Source organism: Balaenoptera musculus, chromosome 13 (assembly GCF_009873245.2).
Source record: "Balaenoptera musculus isolate JJ_BM4_2016_0621 chromosome 13, mBalMus1.pri.v3, whole genome shotgun sequence".
NCBI lineage: Eukaryota > Metazoa > Chordata > Mammalia > Artiodactyla > Balaenopteridae > Balaenoptera > Balaenoptera musculus.
Window position 1 is genome coordinate 48,759,980 of NC_045797.1, and position 21,785 is coordinate 48,781,764.

Sequence of the window (21,785 nt, forward strand, 5' to 3'; positions counted from 1 at the left end):
GAGAAGAACTAGATTAAAGAATTTATCCACATCCTCCTCCCCACCTCCACCAAGAACAAAAATTCCTCAAGGAAAATGAGAAACTCTCTTGTTACCATGAAATTAACTTTAAAAAATATCCCCTGTGGTTTTCAAACAAAGGTAGCTTTCCACTTGAAGTTGGCTTTTAAAAAACAGATTTTCAGCTCTGGGGCGAGTTGGAACAATTGACCTGCCAGACCTCATAATCCAATAACTTGTTATTATCAAGTCAGTTTGGATGTTATCCTGCAAGATGTGCTCGTGCCAGAAGGAGGATGGATTCTTGCCTTTTAAAGCTCACTGTAATGAACGATACCTACGTGACCATCACACCAATTGCTAGTGGCTATCACTGGCGTTAACAGTTACAATTCCAGGAAAACTGGTATTTGAACTTCTTTTAAAATGGCAGCAGCAAAATAAATGAATTCAGTCTCCCAACTGTGTTAGAAGAATTAAGAGCAGAATAACATGAAACCATCTCAAAATACTATTAAATGCTTGCATTTATTTAAAGTTATATTGTGAAGCACTAGCATCTGGACAAATTCTTTATTCTTGATTAATTAAAGACCTTGTACGTGAAACATTTGTGAGCCTAATTTTGCCACAAACGTGCATCATCGCTTGTCTCCACTTTTCAAAATAACGCAATTCTCTTAACATTTTATATATTTATACTTTACCCTCTGACTATTAGACACTCCCTTAATAAAAGTATATCATATCATATATCTGAGTTTTCTTTAATTTAAGACCTTTATTATTGTAATTCTACTTTTCAATAAGGACTTCATCAGTGTGGCAGTTCTGAGTATCATCTAAACAATTATAATCTCCTTAATCCTTAGCCGATGTAATGAGATATTTTCCTTCTTGTACCTTGAATTCTCTCTGTATTACCTTAGCATTAGCCAAATCTGATGCAAACCTTCACAGTTTCCATGCAATATCTGTGCTGAGTTTATTGCTGCTTATAAGCGGTAGTAAAGAACAACCTTTGATGCTTGTAAATGTGTTGATTATGTGACTAACTGCTAGGTTTTACACACTCTGCTTTTTATTACAGTGACGGTTATCTTCTTTGCTGTAAGTGCAATGAAGCAACTAGAATGTCAAAAAGAAAACTGCCACCTCTATCCTATTTGCTGTAAAATATCATCCCCCCAATACACTCTTCATTTATTCTAAAACCTTAATGATGGAAAGGACAATGGGGAAACAATACCTGCTATCTGAATATTACAAAGATGAGAACTTTGGAATGAGCGTGAAAGCTCAACACGAATTTTAAAAAATACCTTCAATGGACTATATTTGCTTCCCTTTTTGCATCAGTGAAAGATATTCTCTGTTTAATCTGTGTTTCCTAATAAAGACAAGCTATATCTCAAAGATACATCAAATTCTACCTGGTCATGAATATAAAAGGTTATATAGTTGTTCTGCTTTTAGGAAGCCAAGCACAAGTACTGCATAAAGCCTACTGATGCAAACCTTGTAGCACTCCAGGGCTGTAATAAATTTCAAATCATCTGTTTCTGCCAGGCTGTTTTAAACCTCTGTCTGCTCCTGTGTGAAGCTTCCTTGTGCAGTTAAAAGGATGGGTATCTATAAGTTGGCTACCACCGTTTCCATATCCTCATGTAAAATAAGCTAGAATCAAGTTTTCACAAATACGCCAATTCTTCTATGAGGGATCTAAAATAAGTTGAAGAATGTAAGCTCTGTGTCCTCGGGAAGGGAGATAATTGAGTTTGGTTTCTTGATCTGTCAGGTAAACACAAGTGGTGTTTTACTGGTCCACGAGACAAAGATGAAAAGATCTGTTAGGTCCCTTTAAATTAATCTACTGACTGTGATTCTTTTACAGACCACAGATGACATCCTTGTGGCCTCAGCGGAGTGTCCCAGCGATGATGAGGACATTGACCCCTGTGAGCCGAGCTCAGGTGGGTTAGGTTAGTCGACTTTTTTTCTTACTTTCTTTGCTTTACTGTAAATCTTTGTTGCATGCTGTAGTCCCTAGAAGATCTTTGCATTTATGTCTAGAAGTCCACCCTATGAAAAAATGCCTCATTGTGAGGTAAGAGCTCTTACTTTTTACGTGGGTACATTTCCCCACATTTATTGAAAAAAATAATTTTTAAAACAAAACCCACCAAGATTATGTATTCCAGAAAAAGCAGTGGGGGACAGCACACAAGGCTGGTACCTTACTGTTCACATTCCATTAGCTCATGATATAATTTTCAGTATAACCATATACGGGGATCTTTCTTGGGTCACCCATAATAAAATTAAAAAGTTTAAAAATTGCATTGCATTTTGGAAAATTATTTGACCTTTCTACTGACAAAAAGTCCCCACCCCTCACTCTGCCAGCAAATTATCTTAAGTGATAAATTTCTGAATTTCAGAAGTGACAGTATTATGGAAATAGTAAAACAAACAGCAGGTACAGTCAGTCCTTGATTCATTTAATAGAGAAATGTTTGAGTCTTCCAATGTCTCCCTAAAATTCAAGTTGATGTGTTTTAACTCTAGGTGATGCATAGTTTCTTCTCCTTCTTTGTGATATGGTGTGACTAACACATCAATACTGCTTTCCTGCAGCCCTGTACCATCAAGCAGTGGCTGTGGACCCTGAAAATGAATGGATCAGAGCCTGGGTTTGATTCCAAATATTCGTAATACCAAGAATTAGGGTCATTTCCATTAGTTTCCTTTGTAAGCAGTGTTTCTTAAAATTCAGTAATTGTCTTGTTTAGGTTAACAAAACCATTGGGGTAGATACGGACTAACCACTACTGGATAACTCATGACCTCTGTAGATGTCACCTATAACCACAGGAGAACTTCATGTCACAGTAAAATAACTAATCTGGGATTCTTGTGAAGAACATCATTTTAATCTACTCGTTCTGATATTTGGATAAAAAATGGTTCAGGATGCATATCTTACATCTCCTTTTGAATATCACTTCCACCCCCGTCCCCCCACTGATTATAGCTACTTACTCTCAGCACTTAGAGCAGCTACTGAGTGCCAGTGAGGAGCAGAAGCTCAGCTGTCAACTTTCAGCAGGAGAAGGTTTGGGAGGTCCATCCTGGTTGTCTTCTTATGTTTCTTTCTCTCACCTCCACCCCACATATCAAAATTCTCAGGCTCCAGAACCATCTTTCATACACAGTTATTAGAAGGTGATCTGATATAATCTGATGATCATCCATCGATTCCTCCAGTTTCTTGATCTCTACACCATTCCCTTTTGGTTGTCTAGACGGATGTGGTCCCTTCATGATACCATCCTGGACCACTTTGTCAAAATCCTGCTTTTGTCTTCATTGGTATTCTCATTCTCTCTGTGTTAGTCAAAAAGGAAAAAAAAAAAGTTACTGCCTTTTTGTCCATGACATCAGTCCATCTATTTGCCTTGTCCCTCCCTCAAATTTCTCCTTTCCCCATTTCTCCTATTCTCACACGCCCAACTATGACTGTCTTTTTTGTAGCTTCTCTAAGATCTTCCAGCATGGATCATTCATAAATGGGGTCTGGTGTTTGTTATACATTGATATGTGTGTGTGTCTATATTTGTATTTATATTCGCTTTTGTTTTCCCAGTTAGCATGAGAGCAGTTGATACTTTTTCAGTTTTTTCCACTCTATTAACACAGTGCTGAAAACAGTATAGGTTCTTACTAATTATAGTACTGGCTGGTTTTCCTCTGGGCTGAATCCTTCTTCTGCTGTCTGAGTGGAGGCTATCATCCTCTTTATATAGAGTCCTCACTTTGAGTACCTAGCAGCTCCAGTGTAAGAAGTCTAATTGCACTTAAAATTGTCACTTTTTTTTCCTTCTTGAGCACAGTTAAACGATCCAGTTCTTCTAGCCATTGCTTCTAGGTCTTACTAACCATTTCTTATCGACTAGTTTACTGTCTCTCCCTTTCTCTGGGGACGCCGGCCCTAAGTACAGGATGGTGTGGGTGGGTAAAGAGGAGAGAAAGAAAGAGAAAGATTACTTTTTTTTTTTTTTTTACCATTTTGACATCCTCCTCTCCTTTTTATTCACCTGGCTTTGTTAAATATTATAACACCATGGAAAGTGAGGGGCAGCTTGTTAATAACCACACTCCAGATATCCTCTCTGCCTCTTTTCTTTACTAATTTATCACTTATCTGAAAGAATCGTATTTACTTTTCTATTTGTTACTTGTGTATTAACATATAGCTTGCATCCCCGCCGCGCAAGAAGAAAAGCTCCGTGAAGCAGGAACTCTGTTTGTGTTGTTCCACACAAGATTTGTTGCATGAATTTTAATTTTGTTCCACAGCCCCAAAGTCTGCTGTCTGATATGCAAGACACAGCAGCTACTGACCCCATCTGATGACAGCTACAACACTCTTGTACCAAGGCTAGTTTAACTTCTCATCCTCAGTGTTTCTTTCCTTACTCTCTAGTTTCCAATTCATCAATTCCTCCTAAGGCTTAAACTTCAGATTCTGTTGCTTTAATGGCATCTTCCACTGTAGGCTTTTCTTGTGATCTTACCTCCCCTAGATGGTATCTTGATAGTGTAGTCCATGAATGGTTTCCCTTTCTATATTACATTCTGTAAGCGTGATCTCTTTTCTACATTGGATTTTTCTATCCAATTCCCTATAATTTTTTTTCATGCCCATCTTTAATAATTCATGCAGTGTTGCTCTTTCAGCATAATTGGCTCTGTTTGTGTGACAACTTCCTGTGAAATTCTTAGTTCATATGATTTTTTTTTCCTATTTTCCAACTGTTTTTTTGCAGTTGAAGAGTCGTTTTTGTTATCCTCTTATAATCTGAATATTGTTTTCTGCTAGGATAGCCCTCCTCTAGGTCTTTGTTTCTTAATGCACTATGTACTTGTTCTCTTAAATAGCTTTTTTCATACTTGCTTTGTGTCTTGAACACAAATATAAAATAACATGATCAAAAATTGCAGTTGCTGATGTTATTAGACTTTGGATACTGTTAGATATATCTCGATAAAAATCATGATAGATATCAGCAGGTTGTATTTTGGGAAACTGACTTTTTAGGAAAGTAATATATTGGGTTAAATATTTAGAACTGGATATGCCTACTATACACTTTTGCTACTCCTTAAGCAAGTGAAAGCAGATATTTTTGTAAAGAGATGCATAATTACTTTTACAGGTAGATTGCCCAAATCTTCTGTGTATTTCACACTAATGTCTCTCAGTCTCCCTGAATATTTACATATGAAGTTTCTCTAATCACCGTGACCCAAAACTCTTCCAAAAATAATTTCTTCTTCTCTGAAAATGTGCTATGCTTATCACTTAGGTGCTTTCCTAAGGCTATTAATGAATCAAACAGGAAAAATCTGGCATCTTCTTGAACACAAGTAACTTAATACCTTTTATGAAGTGCTTGATAAATTTGAATTGCCATGTAATTCCACCCAGATCTCTTAACGAAGAGGGACATTATATATTTGGTGGATTGTCAGTTTCACCATTGACTGAATCGTGTTGAGAACTATTGCGCACCCACTGCTCTGTTAAACTCTGGGAGAAAAAAATAGAAACTGCACCTTCGGTTCCATTTTACAAAAGGACATCTTTCATTCTACCCCAGATGCTTTTTCAGCTATTCTTTATGATGAACAGGTTCTTTATCTTTGACATTAAAATATCACCTGTTTTTCAGGTTGTTACAAGAATTAAAACTAATATATGTAAGGCATCTACTGCAATGCCTGGCATAAAGTAGAGCATAAATGGTGGCTTTTCTGCTTCCTAATTCAGTTATATGAAAAAGAATATTCAAGCTATTTTTCCCTTTTACATAATGCTGTTACTTTTCCTGGCTGAACATGGGTGGGCAACTGATGAAACCACTCAGGCCTCCTGACGGGAACTGTACATGTTGAAACTAGATCAGGAACAACCCCCCGGGTGGGAACACGTGGAACTCAGTTATACTTGATTCCAGCCACACTGTCCTGTGTGGTTCGCATCAGATGACAATTCCACATTGGTATAAACAGTGTTTTAGAATATGAGAGGGTGACTGTTCACTTCAGGGGGTCTCATTGAACCCCAACTCTTAGTCGACAGGTGGAAATCAGAAGCAGCCATTGGTAACTAGGTCACAGGCCAACCTTGCCCTAAAACGCCAGGTTTCAGCTGCCTGCACGTGTGACAAAGTGGATGACTTTTCCTTCACGCTTTTTCTCAGAAACACTTGCTCCTTCTGTGCTTTTCCCTCAGCCTAGAGACATGGTTGTTAGATTAAATGAATTAATGTATGGAAAGCATGTTATAGAACAAGGCCTTGCTCATAGTAAGTGCTACATGAGTGTTTGCTGTTATTACTATGTGTATTATATAAATATACATATTTTCCAAGACTTCTTTTTTCACAGGAACATACGTTTTTGTAAGACAGACTGCTTTGATTTATTAATAAATTGACAAAATGGCAACACTACAAACCACTGAAGTTCCACAGTGACCCTTAATCATGTCAGTACATCTTGATTTTGAGGCCTTCTTCTAAATAGATCCTTTTCTCAAAACTCCTGAAGAAATTTGAAAAGGTGATTTGTATGTTGATATCTGAGACCTAAATGGAGATAATGACCCTCTTTGGTGTGGGAACTTCTGATGAAAAACTAGTTTGTCATTTGTCACAAAGAGAACAGTATCAGCTTCTTGTTTCCTGGGAGCCCTATTTAGGAAGGACAATTTCCTCTTAGATGTATAATGCTTGGAATAACATGTCTGTTCTCTTTGTGTATGTGTGTGGGCAGGTGGTAGCTAATAGAATATTGGGCCACTCTCAAATCAGTTAAACCTTTGTCAAAGGAGAAAAAGAAAAGTTCTATTAAATAATTTAAAAAACTGGTGTAGTTATAGGAGAAGAAAAGGAATGTCATTTGGGGGACAAGCTCTTAAACATTAGCTGAACCAATGGGGATGAGGTCATCAGTACAGCCCCTCAGAAAATACTGTTGGTTGCCTGTCAGTTGATCAGGGTTCAGGTTACATGAGTAATGATAGATCACAATAACAACTAATATTTAGTGAAGATCTATTCTGTGTTCATCATTGTTCTTAGTACTTTGTAAACATTATTCTATTTCATTATTTGGCCAAACTGAAATATTTTCATAGCTAGGGAGATTCAGGGAGATTAAGTTACTTTTTGTAATATGAGAGAGAGAATACGCTCTCTAGTTTAGGAGAAGTGGGGTTTTAATTTCTTGGAATGCAGAAGGTTGTTCTTTTAGAATTCAGGCACCTCACAAATATAAGATTAATTTTTAAAATGTTCATTTAAATAATTTCCATGGCTGGCATAAATTTAAATTTGATGGCGAAAGGTCCTTTACATGTATTACTATTCATTAGGCTAAATTTGCTGCAATTACTGTGCAATTTCATGTGGTTTTCCAGTGTGCTATTTTGAGAAAAGATCAAAGGATTTCTGTTGAACTGATCCCATTAACCACATTAGGAATAAAGATATGTATATTGAACCAGGTGCATCTTTTTATTAAATAAGTAATCACAGTCATTTAAAGGAATATATTACTTATTAGATCATATTTTTTAGAGCCTGATTAGAAGATAATTTTGTGCTACATTTAAATTTGGGGTATTTATTATGTAATTATTCAAAAGCGAGTTTAATTAGCCTGTAATAGCCAACACATCGCTGTTAACATGGGGAGTTTTGAGGTGCAGCCAGAAAAACAGCAGTAATGAGTGCTCCATTTTTGGAAACACCTAGAGCATCTCCTGAGCAGAGTCAGACCAGAGTCAGTGGCGAGGGCCTAGCTAATCATGTAGGTGCAGGACAGGGCATCTGGAGTTTGGGCTCTGATGAGCTAGGTGGCTTTCAGTGTGTGACATGCTGGTGGAAGAACTGCTTTTTTCCATATTAGACAACTGGACAACTGGAATAAAAATGAAATGCTGTATGGTTAAAATGGAAGAAAGACATTAGACATCATTTGCACTTTTTCCCCTGTTTTTCTGAGAACAGTAATGTCAAAACAAAAATTACATGGGACAAAATTAAACAGACAAGGGAGATCTATTCAAGAAGATTGCAGTAGAAGGAGCCCAAAATTCAATCCGAGTTCAATTCACTGTGAAAAACAAAACAAACCAAAACTGGAAAGTTTTTAAGAGCTGGGGTGGAGGGATCATAGACCATAGACCTTCTGTGTTGGCTGATTGGCTTCACCCAAAGGAAGAATAAACCCTTTCCTTCAAATATCTTCAAGACTGAAGGTAGCTTTATGAGTTGGAGTAACATGTACCCCCTCAAGGTAGGCTCCTATTTTCCCCACAGAAATTGGGAGATGGGGAGCTATCTTCCTTGAAGGTTATATTTCAAAGTGAGGGCTCCTAGGTCCTTGAGAAAAATAGTCCTGGGTTATAACACTGAAACAAAGCTTTAAAAATATTTACACATCAAAGGTAGAGAAGGAATTTGGATTTACCAGTTTTCTAAAGTAAATGCTCTAAGGAAAGGGAGGCCAGGGCCCTAGAGGCAGGAAGAAGCCTGTCTAAAGTTTGCCCAAGCCTAAGGTCTTGGTCAGTGAAGGCAATTCCACCTTTTCAGGCAACTGATTTCCTTTACCAAAATTTGTTCCTACCAGGAGATCAGTAGAAAACAAAATAACAAACGAAATATGGTTTCTGTTTGTTTTCAGAGCACAGCCATTTTTACTTAACGTGAACTATTTTCACCTTCCTATGATTTGATAATTTTTGTTTAACAGTATAATGGAGTGGATCGTTGCCCCACACTGGAAAAACTTGAAGAGCATTTTGTGAGAATTGTGATATGCAACAGGGAGTGAGTATTAGTTGTGATTGTAACTTTGGAGTCAGATAGAACTAGCTCGAGTTGCAGCTCTTCCTGGTCTTGGGGAAGTTACTTAGCATCTTTGAGGCTCAGTAGCCTGTGCCAGTGAACCCATTATCCTAACTTGTAGTGAGGCCCCTCACAAGGCAGACAGATTTCCAGATCTGGGTGGAAAATGGGTACAGTCCCTTTTGCTGTTAGAGACAGCAGGCTCTGTTCACACATGTAAACTAACTGTGCTTGGCCACTTACAGTAATTACTTAGCAAATAAATGAGTTTGCTGAGTTAGATTAGACATTTACCTGAAAGTCCGCAGGGGCTTCCTTGGCAGTCCAGTGGTTAAGACTCCGCTCTTCCACTTCAGGGGGCATGGGTTAGATCCCTGGTCGGGGAACTAAGATCCCACATGCCACACGGTGTGGCCAAAAAAAATTAAAAAAGAAAAGAAAGTTTGCAAAAAGTGCATGACTGCTAATGCAGAACTGTCCTACAGTAATTAACAGAAAAAATCTACTCAGTCATGTGTATACCATAAATTTCTAGGCAGCCTACGTGTATCCAGCCTTAAAACATTAATAACCTTTCACAAGTCCTTATTAGAAAATGCTAAAATGCCATAAGAGCCTTTCTAAAGCGTGACGTGTCCTGTTGAGCTTTGGAAGGAGAAAATGAGATACACTGCCGTGCTTTGAAATATTCACCGACCTTGAAGGAAGAAATGCGGCAGAGCTTTAGAAAAATAAAGGGTAAGTCTACCTCTTATGGAAGCATGAAATGCAGGAAGAGTGAAACCATGTTTTCTTGTAATTTGTGTCCAATATCTGCGTTGATAATGAAATTGGTTTCCTGTGGAGTTTTCTTGGTATTTATTAATTACATTTCCTCAGATGGTATCAAGAGGTAAAGCGGCATATTCTGAATACTGCACTACAGGCCATGCTGCCCCCGTGAAGAGCCAATACGCTTTCTTTGTTGGTTCACGTGCTTCAAAGACCAGCAAATGCTACAATAGGCTTTAGTCTGCAGGTCTCATCTCATGTCATCTGACTTGTTGGTCAGATCACTTTCATCATTAGTAGCTCCTTACCCACCCTCAGTATTATAAGAAGCCTGGCATTGGTAATAAGAAAGACAAGAGTACTTTATGAAATTGCCAGGTTAAGAAAAGGATGTATTAAAGACGCCAGTACAGCCAGAAGCCATCAGTTAAATTTAAAAAATTAATAGAAAGAGAAGGAGTAATGTCACCACCTCTCTGAGCATACTAAAATCTTACATTTCATCGACCAGACTTTGGAAAGCAGACTGAGTTCACGTCCCAGTTCAGCCACTTGCTGTGTCATCAGAAGCAAAACATTGAACCTCTGTGTACTTGACTTTTTACATCTGCAAAATGACATGAATGATGTTAAATACTCATGATGTTGTTATGCTGAAAGAGACAATCCATGTAAAGCCCTTAGTGTTGACTCTGCCACCTAGAAACTTTGATAGTATGACTTAGCTTTTATTAGTAGTACCAGCAAATTAACTGAGGAGTCAACCATATTATAAATGGAAATAAACCTATAGCCACAGGCAAGAAGGGGAAATGTTGTAATTGGCACTTTAGCATCTACAATAAAAAGCTTTTTGACCTCTGTCTGAATTCTAGCAGCATCAAACTTTTCTCAGTAGCCACTGTGAAACTAGTAAGACAAGAGCAGTGCTTCAGTTGGATGGATGTAGGTTGCTAGGATGGGAAGAGGGCACATGTCATCTGCTATTCTTAGTTTTGGAGGAAAACAATGCAGGTCGCTGCCCCACAGAGCTTTTGAGAGAAGGAATGATTCGCTTTCCTGCGTGCTATTGTAATCTGCTTGCTCTGCCTCCTAAAATATTCGGAACGTTCTGGGCCGCATGACTTAACCAGGCAGAGCCGCCACACCCCCTCCCCCAAAGATGGATGGCTTTTCTTCTGTATTTCCCAATTCCAGGCTTGACATGCCTCCTTCTAATGGGCTCAGTGGGGAAACCGTCTAATCTTTCACCTTAGCTATTGCACTTTCACCAAAAAGAATGTGACTTTCCCCAACAAAAGAAAATTGAGACAGCAATAGCTTCACGACAGGAATATAAAGATGATCACCCAAAGTGAGGAGACCCAGTTTCAAATCAGGAAAACCGCATGCTGCCCTGTTACCCAGAATGACCTGCACTTACATAAACACTATACAGAAACTCTGGGTGAGAGGCAGTGCCCCTAGGACCCAGCATACAACTCTGCTACAGAGACTCTACCGTGGATTGAATCCAGAGTAGAACATGGAATTCCAGATCAGGGAAGGAAGGAGGTCAAGAAGAAATGACCTAACAATTTTAGAAAGAAACCCTAAAACCTAATGAAAAGAGTCGTTATTTCCATGATAATAAGCCGTTCTGTCAGGTATTACCAAAGAGTGGTCTTAGATGATTGATTTCTTAATACCTAAAGACATAAAATCTCATAATAAAATTCTGAAAGAAGGAGAAATTTAATTCCCTCCAACCACGGGAGCCAGAGAGCACTGATCCGTAAAGACAGAATGTTTCACAGATAAACAGAAACAAGCTCCACATGTAGCTGAACAATTAATGGCCTGAAACCACAGGCCTCATAGTATAAATGGTTGTTTTGCCGTCTGAATTGACAGGGCCTCCATTCATGAAAGGGGAGTCCCTGAATACAGAGATCCTCTTGGAGATAACGTCTGTGGTGGTCACTGCCGCAACTGATTGAGCCGTGGTGTACTGTGCGTATCACAGAGTTGTCTCATCGTTGGGAAGGCTGACGATTCAATACCTTTTGTGTGGAAGACACAGGAAATATAATCGGACCCTCGTTGTTTTTTTTTTCTTTAAATTTACTATTTATTTATTTATTTTTGGCTGTGTTGGGTCTTCGTTTCTGTGCAAAGGCTTTCTCTAGTTGCGGCGAGCGGGGGCCACTCTTCATCGCGGTGCGCGGGCCTCTCACTATCGCGGCCTCTGTTGTTGCGGAGCACAGGCTCCAGACGCGCAGGCTCAGGAGTTGTGGCTCACAGGCCTAGTTGCTCCACGGCATGTGGGATCTTCCCAGACCAGGGCTCGAACCTGTGTCCCCTGCATTAGCAGGCAGATTCTCAACCACTGCGCCACCAGGGAAGCCCCCCTCGTTGTTTTTTACACAGCACTTTATCCTTCTCAGAGCACTGGCACATTTATCCACCAGGTGGTATCCTCACAGGGACCCTGGGAGATAAATAATGTATCACCATTATGTCTCTGATGAAAGAATGTAAGCAGAGGGTAATGAATTGCTAAGGGTCACTCAGTAAGTTAGGGGCAGTGCCTGGACTAGAATCTAAAAAAATTCTTTTTTACCACTTTTTTGCTATGCTTTCCTAAGACTCTGTGGGAATGCAAACTCCTTTTACTGGAAAGGACAGATAGATGGCAGGAGGTGTGGTGGAATGTGGCTGGAAGAGGTGGAAATGGACAGCTGCTTAGAAGAGAGGCCTAAAGGGTTCAGTTCTACAGGGAAGGGAAAATTTGGGAATAATAACAAATGGTTTTACAGTCATAAGTGCCAACACGTTGAATGTATGAAACTGTAATAGCCACAGACACACCTGAGTTTGAATCCTGGCGATGCCACTTGGGAAGCATACATAGCATAACCTCTTTGAGACTCAGTGTCCTTTCCTGCAAAGTCATGATAACAACTGCAGAGTTGTTGTGAGGAAAAAATTAAATAATGTGTGTGAAGTGCACAGCCCAGAGCCTACCATATAATAATAATTCAATAAAGGTAACAGTTGCTAACTAAGTAACTAAAATAAGAAAAAATTTTCAGCCTTGCAGTGAGTCAGAAGGCATAGTAGCCGTGTTGAGCATCAGTTGACAGTTAAGTCACATGAAATTATTATATCTACTAAGGGTAAATCCATGTACCATTTGGGAGGAAGTTAACAAAGGGGGTTTTAATAATGCAATACATTTAAGTAAGTTAATCCCAAGGTATTATGAAATCTTCCCTGGAGCTCTGCAGAAGCCTGATTTTACCTATAAATTATGAGAAAATAAAGGTGACTGTAGCAACTTCTGTCAGAGAGTTGGAAGGAACACAGCAATATTCACATGCACACGTGCATGTACACACACTCACATACACACCCCACATTACTCCAGCTATAATCGTAGTGGCACCTTTGTCTTCCTATAAACCAGGTTCCCCTCAAATTCCAGGTTCCAGTCTTGAGGATTCCTTGGAATGAATCCCCTGGTTTGTGTAAAGAGCGACTGTTCAACTTTCTATATGTAAAAAAGTAAAATACATCTTAAGAAAAGTGACTTCTGGGTGTATGTATTTCCTGGTGTTTTAGTCGTTGACCTCCCAGAAAAAGAAGCTGTTTTGCTATCAAAGAGTTTAGTTGAGTAGAGATCAATAACGGATAGTATCATCTCCATTTCAAAATATAGCTCCTCTTGCGTTTTCTGAAATGTGGTACATTTTTATGAAAAACACATGTAGAATCTCCACACTCCCCAGCTTTGAAACTGACTTTCTCAATTACTGCCTATATGGCCTTTCTTCTACTTGACAGTTATGGAAAGTTTGACCTGACTGATGAGGCCCTTTTCAACTTTCTCACTCAAATAGCAACAGGAATAAAAAATACCCTAGAAACTTCTGCAACTGCTCTGCTGAATTTGAGAAAAGAGCTCCAAATTAGCTCTCAACTATTTGTAGTGCTGTGGGTATCAGATAAGGTCAATATAAGTAAGGCACCCAAACAAATCAAACTGAAGACTGCTAACTTGGTGGACTTTAAATAACTTAGTGCTTAGTCACTGGAATTAAGCAGCCTGTACTTGGAGGCATAGGGAAAGTAAATGCAGATACAATACTTGCGTTGAAGCACATTGATCCCAATTCACTTAAGCAGAGAAGTGCTTTCTGGCTTAATTAAATAAATACCATCTTTACTTCTTTTATTGAAGATGTTATAGGAGGTGGGAGTTAGGAAAGTATTGAGGTAAAAGTATTTTATAAAGAGGTATGTAATTACCATCAATGTTTTACCCACTTGTTTATTACCTTTACTCAAAACTTTGAAATCAAAGATCTCTCACATTTTCTTCATGGTTATATCCACCCCAGTCCACTCCTGAAAATTTATGAACTTACAAAAATCTCTTCCTCTAATCAGTCAGAAAACATACATTTTGCAGCTCATGTGTTCAGCCTTCATTAGATGTTTGGAGGTGAGGGAATTGGTGGAAAAGAGAAACAGAGTCACAGGACACTGTGACTGCTATCAAAGGAGTAGCAGTCTAGTCTGAAAGAGAAGAAACAACCCAACAGAAATGAAACATGTAAGTAAGATTTCACAATAGTATAGTATCCATACTAAAATAGTTGATGTAATATGTGGTTGAGAGAAGACTGGGATAAAGATGGATTTTCTCCAGATTCTCCCATATGTCTTCTTGATTCTGTTCTTGCCAGCTTCAGGCCATCCTATCTCATATCTTCCTTCTTGAGAAATCCTTGCTGACTTTCCAGGGTTCACACTGGAAGGCGTGGATCCTTCTCCTGCTTTAAGACTCATTCCAAATAACTTCTACTGAGGCTGCCCTTTGCTGATGACCTGTGTAAAGCCTCTCCCTCATTATTTTCTTAGCACCCAATTTTTGTGCCTTCTTGTGTCATTGAATTTTTTAAATTTAAAATTGTCCTGTTTGTTTTCTTATATTTTCTGTTTTATTTCAAATATACTGAAAGTTCTAAGAAGGTGGAACCCATGGCTGTCTTATGTATGTTGTTATGAACACCTTATGCGGTACCTGGTAAATTGTTGTTACTCAATACATGTTTGTTGAAATTTTTTAATTAATTTTTTCTACTTGATTTTATTTTTTCCTTTTTTCCCATCTCCATTCATTAACCAATGATAACAGCTTGGCATGGATCTTTCATACATCTTTCACCATGTTCCTATGAACATATATAAATATAGGGTTGTTTTTCTCTCTTGCCATAGAAAAATAGAAGCACACTCTATGAATTAAATTTGGTTTTCTACTTTCTAATGTATTATGGACATCTTTTAGGTCAACAGAATTTTCTGTAATTCCTATTTTTAACTCTGTTAAAATTCTAGGCTATAAGTGTGCCATAATTAAGGGTGTCCAATAAATTGTGCAATTATGGCTGAATAATTTATTCAACCATAACCCTGTTAACGAGCATTTAAGTTGTCCTTTTTTCTTTTCTCCTCAAAATGTGATAACAAGCATCCTGTATTTATACATCTGCATGCTGGTGTATTTAATTCTTTAGACTATATTCTCAAACTGAGATTGCTTGATTAAAATATTTGTGTATTTTTTAACTTTACTATTGTAAATTTCAAACATATAATAAATTAGAAGGCATTCTATAATGAACTCACATCCACCCATCAGCCAGCTGCAATTTAATCCTTTTAAATTTTGATAGATGGTACTAGATTACTAAAAATTATTGAGGAATTCATATTCTCACCAGCACAACTGTCTGTTTCCCAAGCAAATGTTCTAACCAAATTGTCACTATTTCTTTAATTCTACTTTATTTCTCCAATGTTGTTGGCAAAAAAAAAAAATCCTCCTTATTTTATTTTGACTTCCATTCTAGTGAAATTGAGCATCTTGTCCTACATTTATCACCTGTGTAGATCTTCTATTCTCCACTTGCTTGTCTGTATTTTTGTCCATTTTTCTAGTGGGTTTTTGCCTTTTTCTATAGCAATTGATACACGCTTTGTAGATTTTATAGGTGTTAACTCTTGGTTTGTCATATGTACTACAGATATTTCTCCTCTCCTTTCTCTTCTGCATTTTCACTCTGTTAGTGATACCTTTCTCCACGTAAAATTGTTATTATTTATGGAGTCAAATGTGATGATCTTTTGATATAAGGCTTCATTCCGTGGACTGTAATCTATGTAAGTTTCAGGTCCACCTTCAAATTTCTTCTCACTTTCCCCCAAAACTCAATATGCTGCCACCACTCTGGCATTCGTTTAGTTCCTGAAAAGCAAACTCCTTTCTTCCTCAAGGTCATTCCACATGTGGTTCCTTCTGATTAGAAGATTCTTCTGCCCACTTTTCACTGGCCTACTCTCCACTGATCTTCCACGTCTCAGCATAAATGTTACAACCTCAGAAAGGTCTATCTGACTCCCCAGTCTAAATCAGAAACCTCTGTTCTACTCCTGCGTGGTACCTACCATTTTCCTTCATTACACATGTTCCGGTTATTGCTTTAAGCCTAACTGTGTGATTTTTGTTGTATGTCTCTTTCCCTCATTATATTTCAGCGTCCATGAGGGCAGACATCAAGTGTGTTTGGTTAACTCCTCTACCCCCAGGACCTAGTATAGTCCCTGGAACATAACTGTGCTCACCATATAATTGATGGACAGCAGGAGGGAATATTCTTAGAGAAAACATCACAAAAGATGGAGCATTTAAGCTAAGTCTTGAGAAATAAGTAATATTCAGCCAGGCTGGAAAAAAAAGGGCATATGAGTCAGGCATGAAGGTAGAACTTTTATTGGTGTATGGGAACTGGGAGATGGTAATAAAATTATGACTGTCACTTTCTTTGAGAGAAACGGAAGACAAACTTGAGTAGGTAGCTGCGGACAGACCATGAAGAGCTGTGAGAACAGTAGTCACATTGGTACTTTAGTAAACACCATGACAATTTCAAGGATTCTAATAAGACCTTATGGGCACAATGGCCATGTAAAAAGTCTATGAAGCTTGTAGACGACTAAGCTGTGGACACATAGCCATGATCTTATGGCTTCTCTCAGAGATGAGGGAGAATGTGTATTCCTCTATTTATTTTCAGTGTCACCAATGTCACACATGATGTGATTGTCCATTGCCTTTTCTGTTCCATGTGGTGCCATCTGAGGTAGCAGCTGTCCTAGTTGGTACTCCCTGTCCTTCAGGCACACTATGAATTTTTCTGTGTTTTGCACGCCTTCTCATGCAACGCCTAGATATCTGGTGAAGAAAATGATCCTCTCAATCCCACAGTGGTGGCCCCTGCATTTCCCTTCATACACGTGACTTGGTGGCTTTGAAAGTAGCAGAGGAAAATGTTAGTCCCAGCAGCCAGGCAGGTAGTAAAGGCTTATTGATTTCCAAGTTCTATCTGAATCTCCAATTGATTGGGTAGGGGTTGAGATGTATCAGGCATGACCTCCTTCAAGCCATTTGTTTGACCTGCAGTAGCAAACATCAAAATGTGCAGGGCATGGGTGGAGCTGGTGAGCAGGGAAGGATTTGAAACATCCGGCATTCAGGCATTCATCACCTCTCAATAAACCACAGTGTGAGTTGAGATGCATGCATATCACATAAATCACTGCCTACCTGCTTTCCTGCAACTGTGGTACTTAAACTTGCATTCTTATGAGTGAGTACATCATAATTGTTTCTTTTGGCCTATGTTGTATTGAAATACAAAAATGAAAAAAATAATTTTCTTTTTTGGTGATGGAGAAAACACTTGTGCTAATCTCAATTCACAAACACCACAGGAGCCTACAATTCCAATTTTCTTTTCACAGTATTAGTAAAACTGGGTACTGGAAAAGTCATATCTTCCCTTATAAATCTGAAACCATTTTCAAGGCTAGCTTAGAATTATAATAACTTCACATCTATTAAGACACAGTGCAGAACTGTGGTCTAATGGGATCATTTTAAGCAATTCTTTTTCTTCATTGGGGTGGAGACAGAAATTTTAAATTGATTACTTTTAGTTTAATCTATGGTAAAACCAGAAAGACTGGTCAAAGACTTTTAAGTGAAAAAAAAAATTCAGTAAATGCATCTTTCCAATAGTTTTTCAAAAGGATTATTGTAAGGCAGGTGGTCTAATAATTTTCAGATAGCAGAATGATATATGTTGAGCATAATGTTTTATGACCCTGTATCTACTCCTCCTGGTCTGAAATATATAGCTCAAGTTCCATTTTTTTTTATCATTGGTATATTTTATTCTTTATTATTTCTCAATATTGGTAATCTCTTACACTTCTTTTTTTTCTTAAAGCTTAAAAGCTGAATTTTCCTTGTTATCAGTATATAGTGAAACTCTTGCTTCATCCTGTATGTGGCAGGGTCATGGCTGATGAGGTACCTATACACTAACAGTCTATATTGAAGAAATAAAACCAGCAATACAAATGGCCTGGAAACAACATTGTCACCCTGCAAAGCTAAGTTTGGAAACAACATAAATATAATCAGATTACAGTGAAAGAATAGCTCATCCAAGGATACAAAATAGTTTCATAAAAGTGACAATTTGAGTGATAAAAAGAACATCTGATGACATGGTTATTGCCTTGGTAAACTCGTCATCAGAAATACAAGGTCCCACCACTCACCGAACCCTCATTTTATGTAACAGGAATTAGGACTTTAAGCATCGTTTCACGTGTAAAACATTATGTAAAAACATAAATCAAGAGCAGGTTTGTTTTTCAATAACAATATTTGATTACATGTTTCTAATCTCAGAATGGAAAGAAAGAATAACTAAAGGATGTCAGATGCTTTCCACTGCACAGTGAAACCTCTTTGGAAAAATTCATTAATATTCAAAAATTTACCTTTCAAAAATGCAGAGTTATCTTAGAACTTCAGTTGTGAATCATCTTGCTGAGTCAATGAGGGCTTTATTCTCCCATGTGCATAGACTGTGGTTATGACCAGACACAATCAAACAGTGGCAAACTGGTAAACATAGGCTCCAGTGCAAAGCTGAATGGCCTCATGTGCTCCTCATCTTCCCTGCTTCATAATCAAAGTTTTTTGAAATTGGTCATAAAACATTTGATAAAGCATAGAATTTTATTCTGTAAACAAATTTAGAAAGTTAAATTTTAAAATAAAGCGGACCACTATAAAGCACCAAGGCTGTGTTCTAATGAAACAATCACATTGAGACCTTTTTTTTTTTCTTTGCCATAGGGACAATTTTAAAGTGTGACGTGAAATCAGGAACTTGGCAATAAGTTTTGTCCCTCATTGAACACCCGGCTGAGTAATGTACCAACTCGAAGAGGCAGAGTCCTGACCCTCGCTGGCCTGGCCTTCTTCCTTTACTGAGTGGGGAGGGACACACCCATTGTGCTCTCCGAGGGCCACCTAGAGGGATATCAAGAGCTGGGAGAGGGATGCAGAGAAGAGGTAGGGACGGGGAGGAAGTAGGAGAAAGAATAGGCGGGAGCATGGAGTGGGTGACCAAGGACCAGAGGAGCTGGTAAGAAGTAAGACTTGCCACGTGGTCCTCTCCACTCTGTTCTTTAGCCAGTTGTGTCTCTTAAACATGTTTGTTCTATGGTATTTCTTAACTGGATCTAAATTAGTTCCTATTTGGGGAAATCATATTCTTTCACGGATACAGTGCCAAGGACTATCAAAAATAAAGAAGGAACGTACATCAGGACGATTTCTTTTTCTGTGGTGGTAGTTTTAAAATAACTATTCAGCAAGTTTAAGGATAAGTTAAAATTTTAAATATTTCACTTTTTAACTTTTTTTGTGCAGAGCAACAAATGGGTTTATTATTCTTTTTATGTGACAAGGCCCTGGAATATGTCTTTTACACTTACTGTGCATTCTTTACAATGAATTATTACCTGATATGAGTAAATTGGTTTAGGGTATCATGTGGAAATATGTTAATAACTGTCCTAGTACCTGAAAGACTATTCCTTTCTAAGTAATCAGAGAAATAATTCGACAATGAAAAACAAGAAAATTCATAGAGCTAGCTTATAATATTCTTGATAAATCTGGGCCAAAGCAGGCCATATGGAAAATTGGAGACCATCAGATCTTGCCAGATATTTGAGAGAGAGAGAGAGAGAGAGAAAGAGAGAGAATTAAAATAAATTTTTATCTGCCCTTAAGATAACACTATCTGTACACAAGTCCCAGAAATATTTCCATAGCCATTTGGATGAGAAGTGGCTTATATGAAAGAGGTTATAACCCTTGTGACAGCCTTTTGTCCTCACCACTATTATCAGTAGCTTTTGAGTCATTTAGGCAAAAATACCAGCAAAAATCAAAGGGCTTCATATTGCCATTAAGGTGTGCACGTGCACTTTCCCCACATGTAGTAGACCTACCACTACCATTTTTTCTCTCTCAGGGGTATGTGATGACTGGCATCCTTCAGTAAAATGAAGATAGAATTACATGAGAAATTTTTGATTAAGTAAAATAATCTATTATTATAGTGTCCACATAAACTATGTGTAATTCATGATGATTTTTTTTTATTTTATGAATCATTAAAATAGGGTATATAGGCCTAAACCCTTAGGATATTTCATCTACTCTACTTTTTTTCTACTTTTTTTTTTTTTTTTTGCTAGCAAGCTAGCCTGAAGTCAAAGTATGGGTGGAGTTGAATACTTGCCCATTTCCAGTTACACCGATAACATGTAAATGCCTTGGCTTATTCTTTGCCCATCATCAGTCAGTCCTATTGAAGTTTTCCATTGATCTGGGCTCCTTGTACCTCTGAGCCCCATGTAATGAATAGGCTACATTAGCTTAGTTTTACTTACAAATCACTTAACTTTTGACTATTCAGAGACTTACTGCTAATTTATACCTGTTCCTTTCTTTCAGCACCTCTCTCTCTTTTTTTTTTTTTAACATCTTTATTGGAGTATAATTGGTTTACAATGGTGTGTTAGTTTCTGCTTTATAACAAAGTGAATCAGTTATACATACACATATGTTCCCATATCTCTTCCCTCTTGCGTCTCCCTCCCTCCCACCCTCCCTATCCCACCCCTCTAGGTGGTCACAAAGCACCGAGCTGATCTCCCTGTGCTATGCGGCTGCTTCCCACTAGCTATCTATTTTACATTTGGTAGTGTATATATGTCCATACCACTCTCTCACCCTGTCACATCTCACCCTTCCCCCTCCCCATATCCTCAAGTCCATTCTCTAGTAGGTCTGTGTCTTTCTTCCCGTCTTGCCACTAGGTTCTTCATGACCTTTTTTTTTTTTTTCCTTAGATTCCATATATATGTGTTAGCATACTGTATTTGTTTTTCTCTTTCTGACTTACTTCACTCTGTATGACAGACTCTAACTCCATCCACCTCACTACAAATACCTCCATTTCATTTCTTTTTATGGCTGAGTAATATTCCATTGTATTTATGTGCCACATCTTCTTTATCCATTCATCTGATGATGGACACTTAGGTTGCTTCCATGTCCTGGCTATTGGAAATAGATCAGCACCTCTCTTATATTCTCTTTTACCTGTTTTTTAAGTGTTCTCATCACTGCTACAACAAAGAAAGGGAGACAGAGTGAAAGTAAAATTTAGTTAATTTATTTGTTTTTTAGCACTGCTGAGAAAAAAACACTTGTAGATTTTTAAAAATTATTTAGAATGTCTTGATTTAGTTTACTAGGCAGTGTAAAGAGAATGCAAAATACTCAAATCCATGAGATATAAGAATTGCTTATGGAGGTTTCTGATTAAATTCCTTTCTTCATATTGTCATGAATGGTGAAGAGATGACTATTTTTTAATAAAAAAGTTTAACCAAATTATATAAGAAGGTGTTTAGCCTTTTTAGCCATTTATGCTATTACCTACATTTAAATTAATATGAAATTCCTCAGAGATTTTTCAGTGATCATCAAAATAAACCATTAATGACAATCAATATGGGAACCACATTTATAATTCATGAAAATATTTACATTTCTCTAGCCTTTTGTTGCACATCTGGGAGAGATGTCCCATTAACCCTTAAGTGTAT

At 37.9% G+C, this 21,785-nt stretch overlaps 1 protein-coding gene across 24 annotated transcripts in view; it reads left to right on the forward strand.

Moving 5' to 3' along the window:
• Window positions 1-21,785, forward strand: part of NRXN1 (neurexin 1) — a 1,116,259-nt gene that overhangs the window by 1,087,376 nt on the left and 7,098 nt on the right. For 16 of the 24 annotated variants that reach the window (XM_036873338.1, XM_036873343.1, XM_036873342.1 and 13 more), the window contains one exon: window positions 1,895-1,982. In XM_036873338.1, the coding sequence (XP_036729233.1) occupies window positions 1,895-1,982 (88 nt within the window). The remainder of the gene's footprint in view (window positions 1-1,894; window positions 1,983-21,785) is intronic. The other 8 variants (XM_036873339.1, XM_036873344.1, XM_036873349.1 and 5 more) reach the window with 1 other exon arrangement.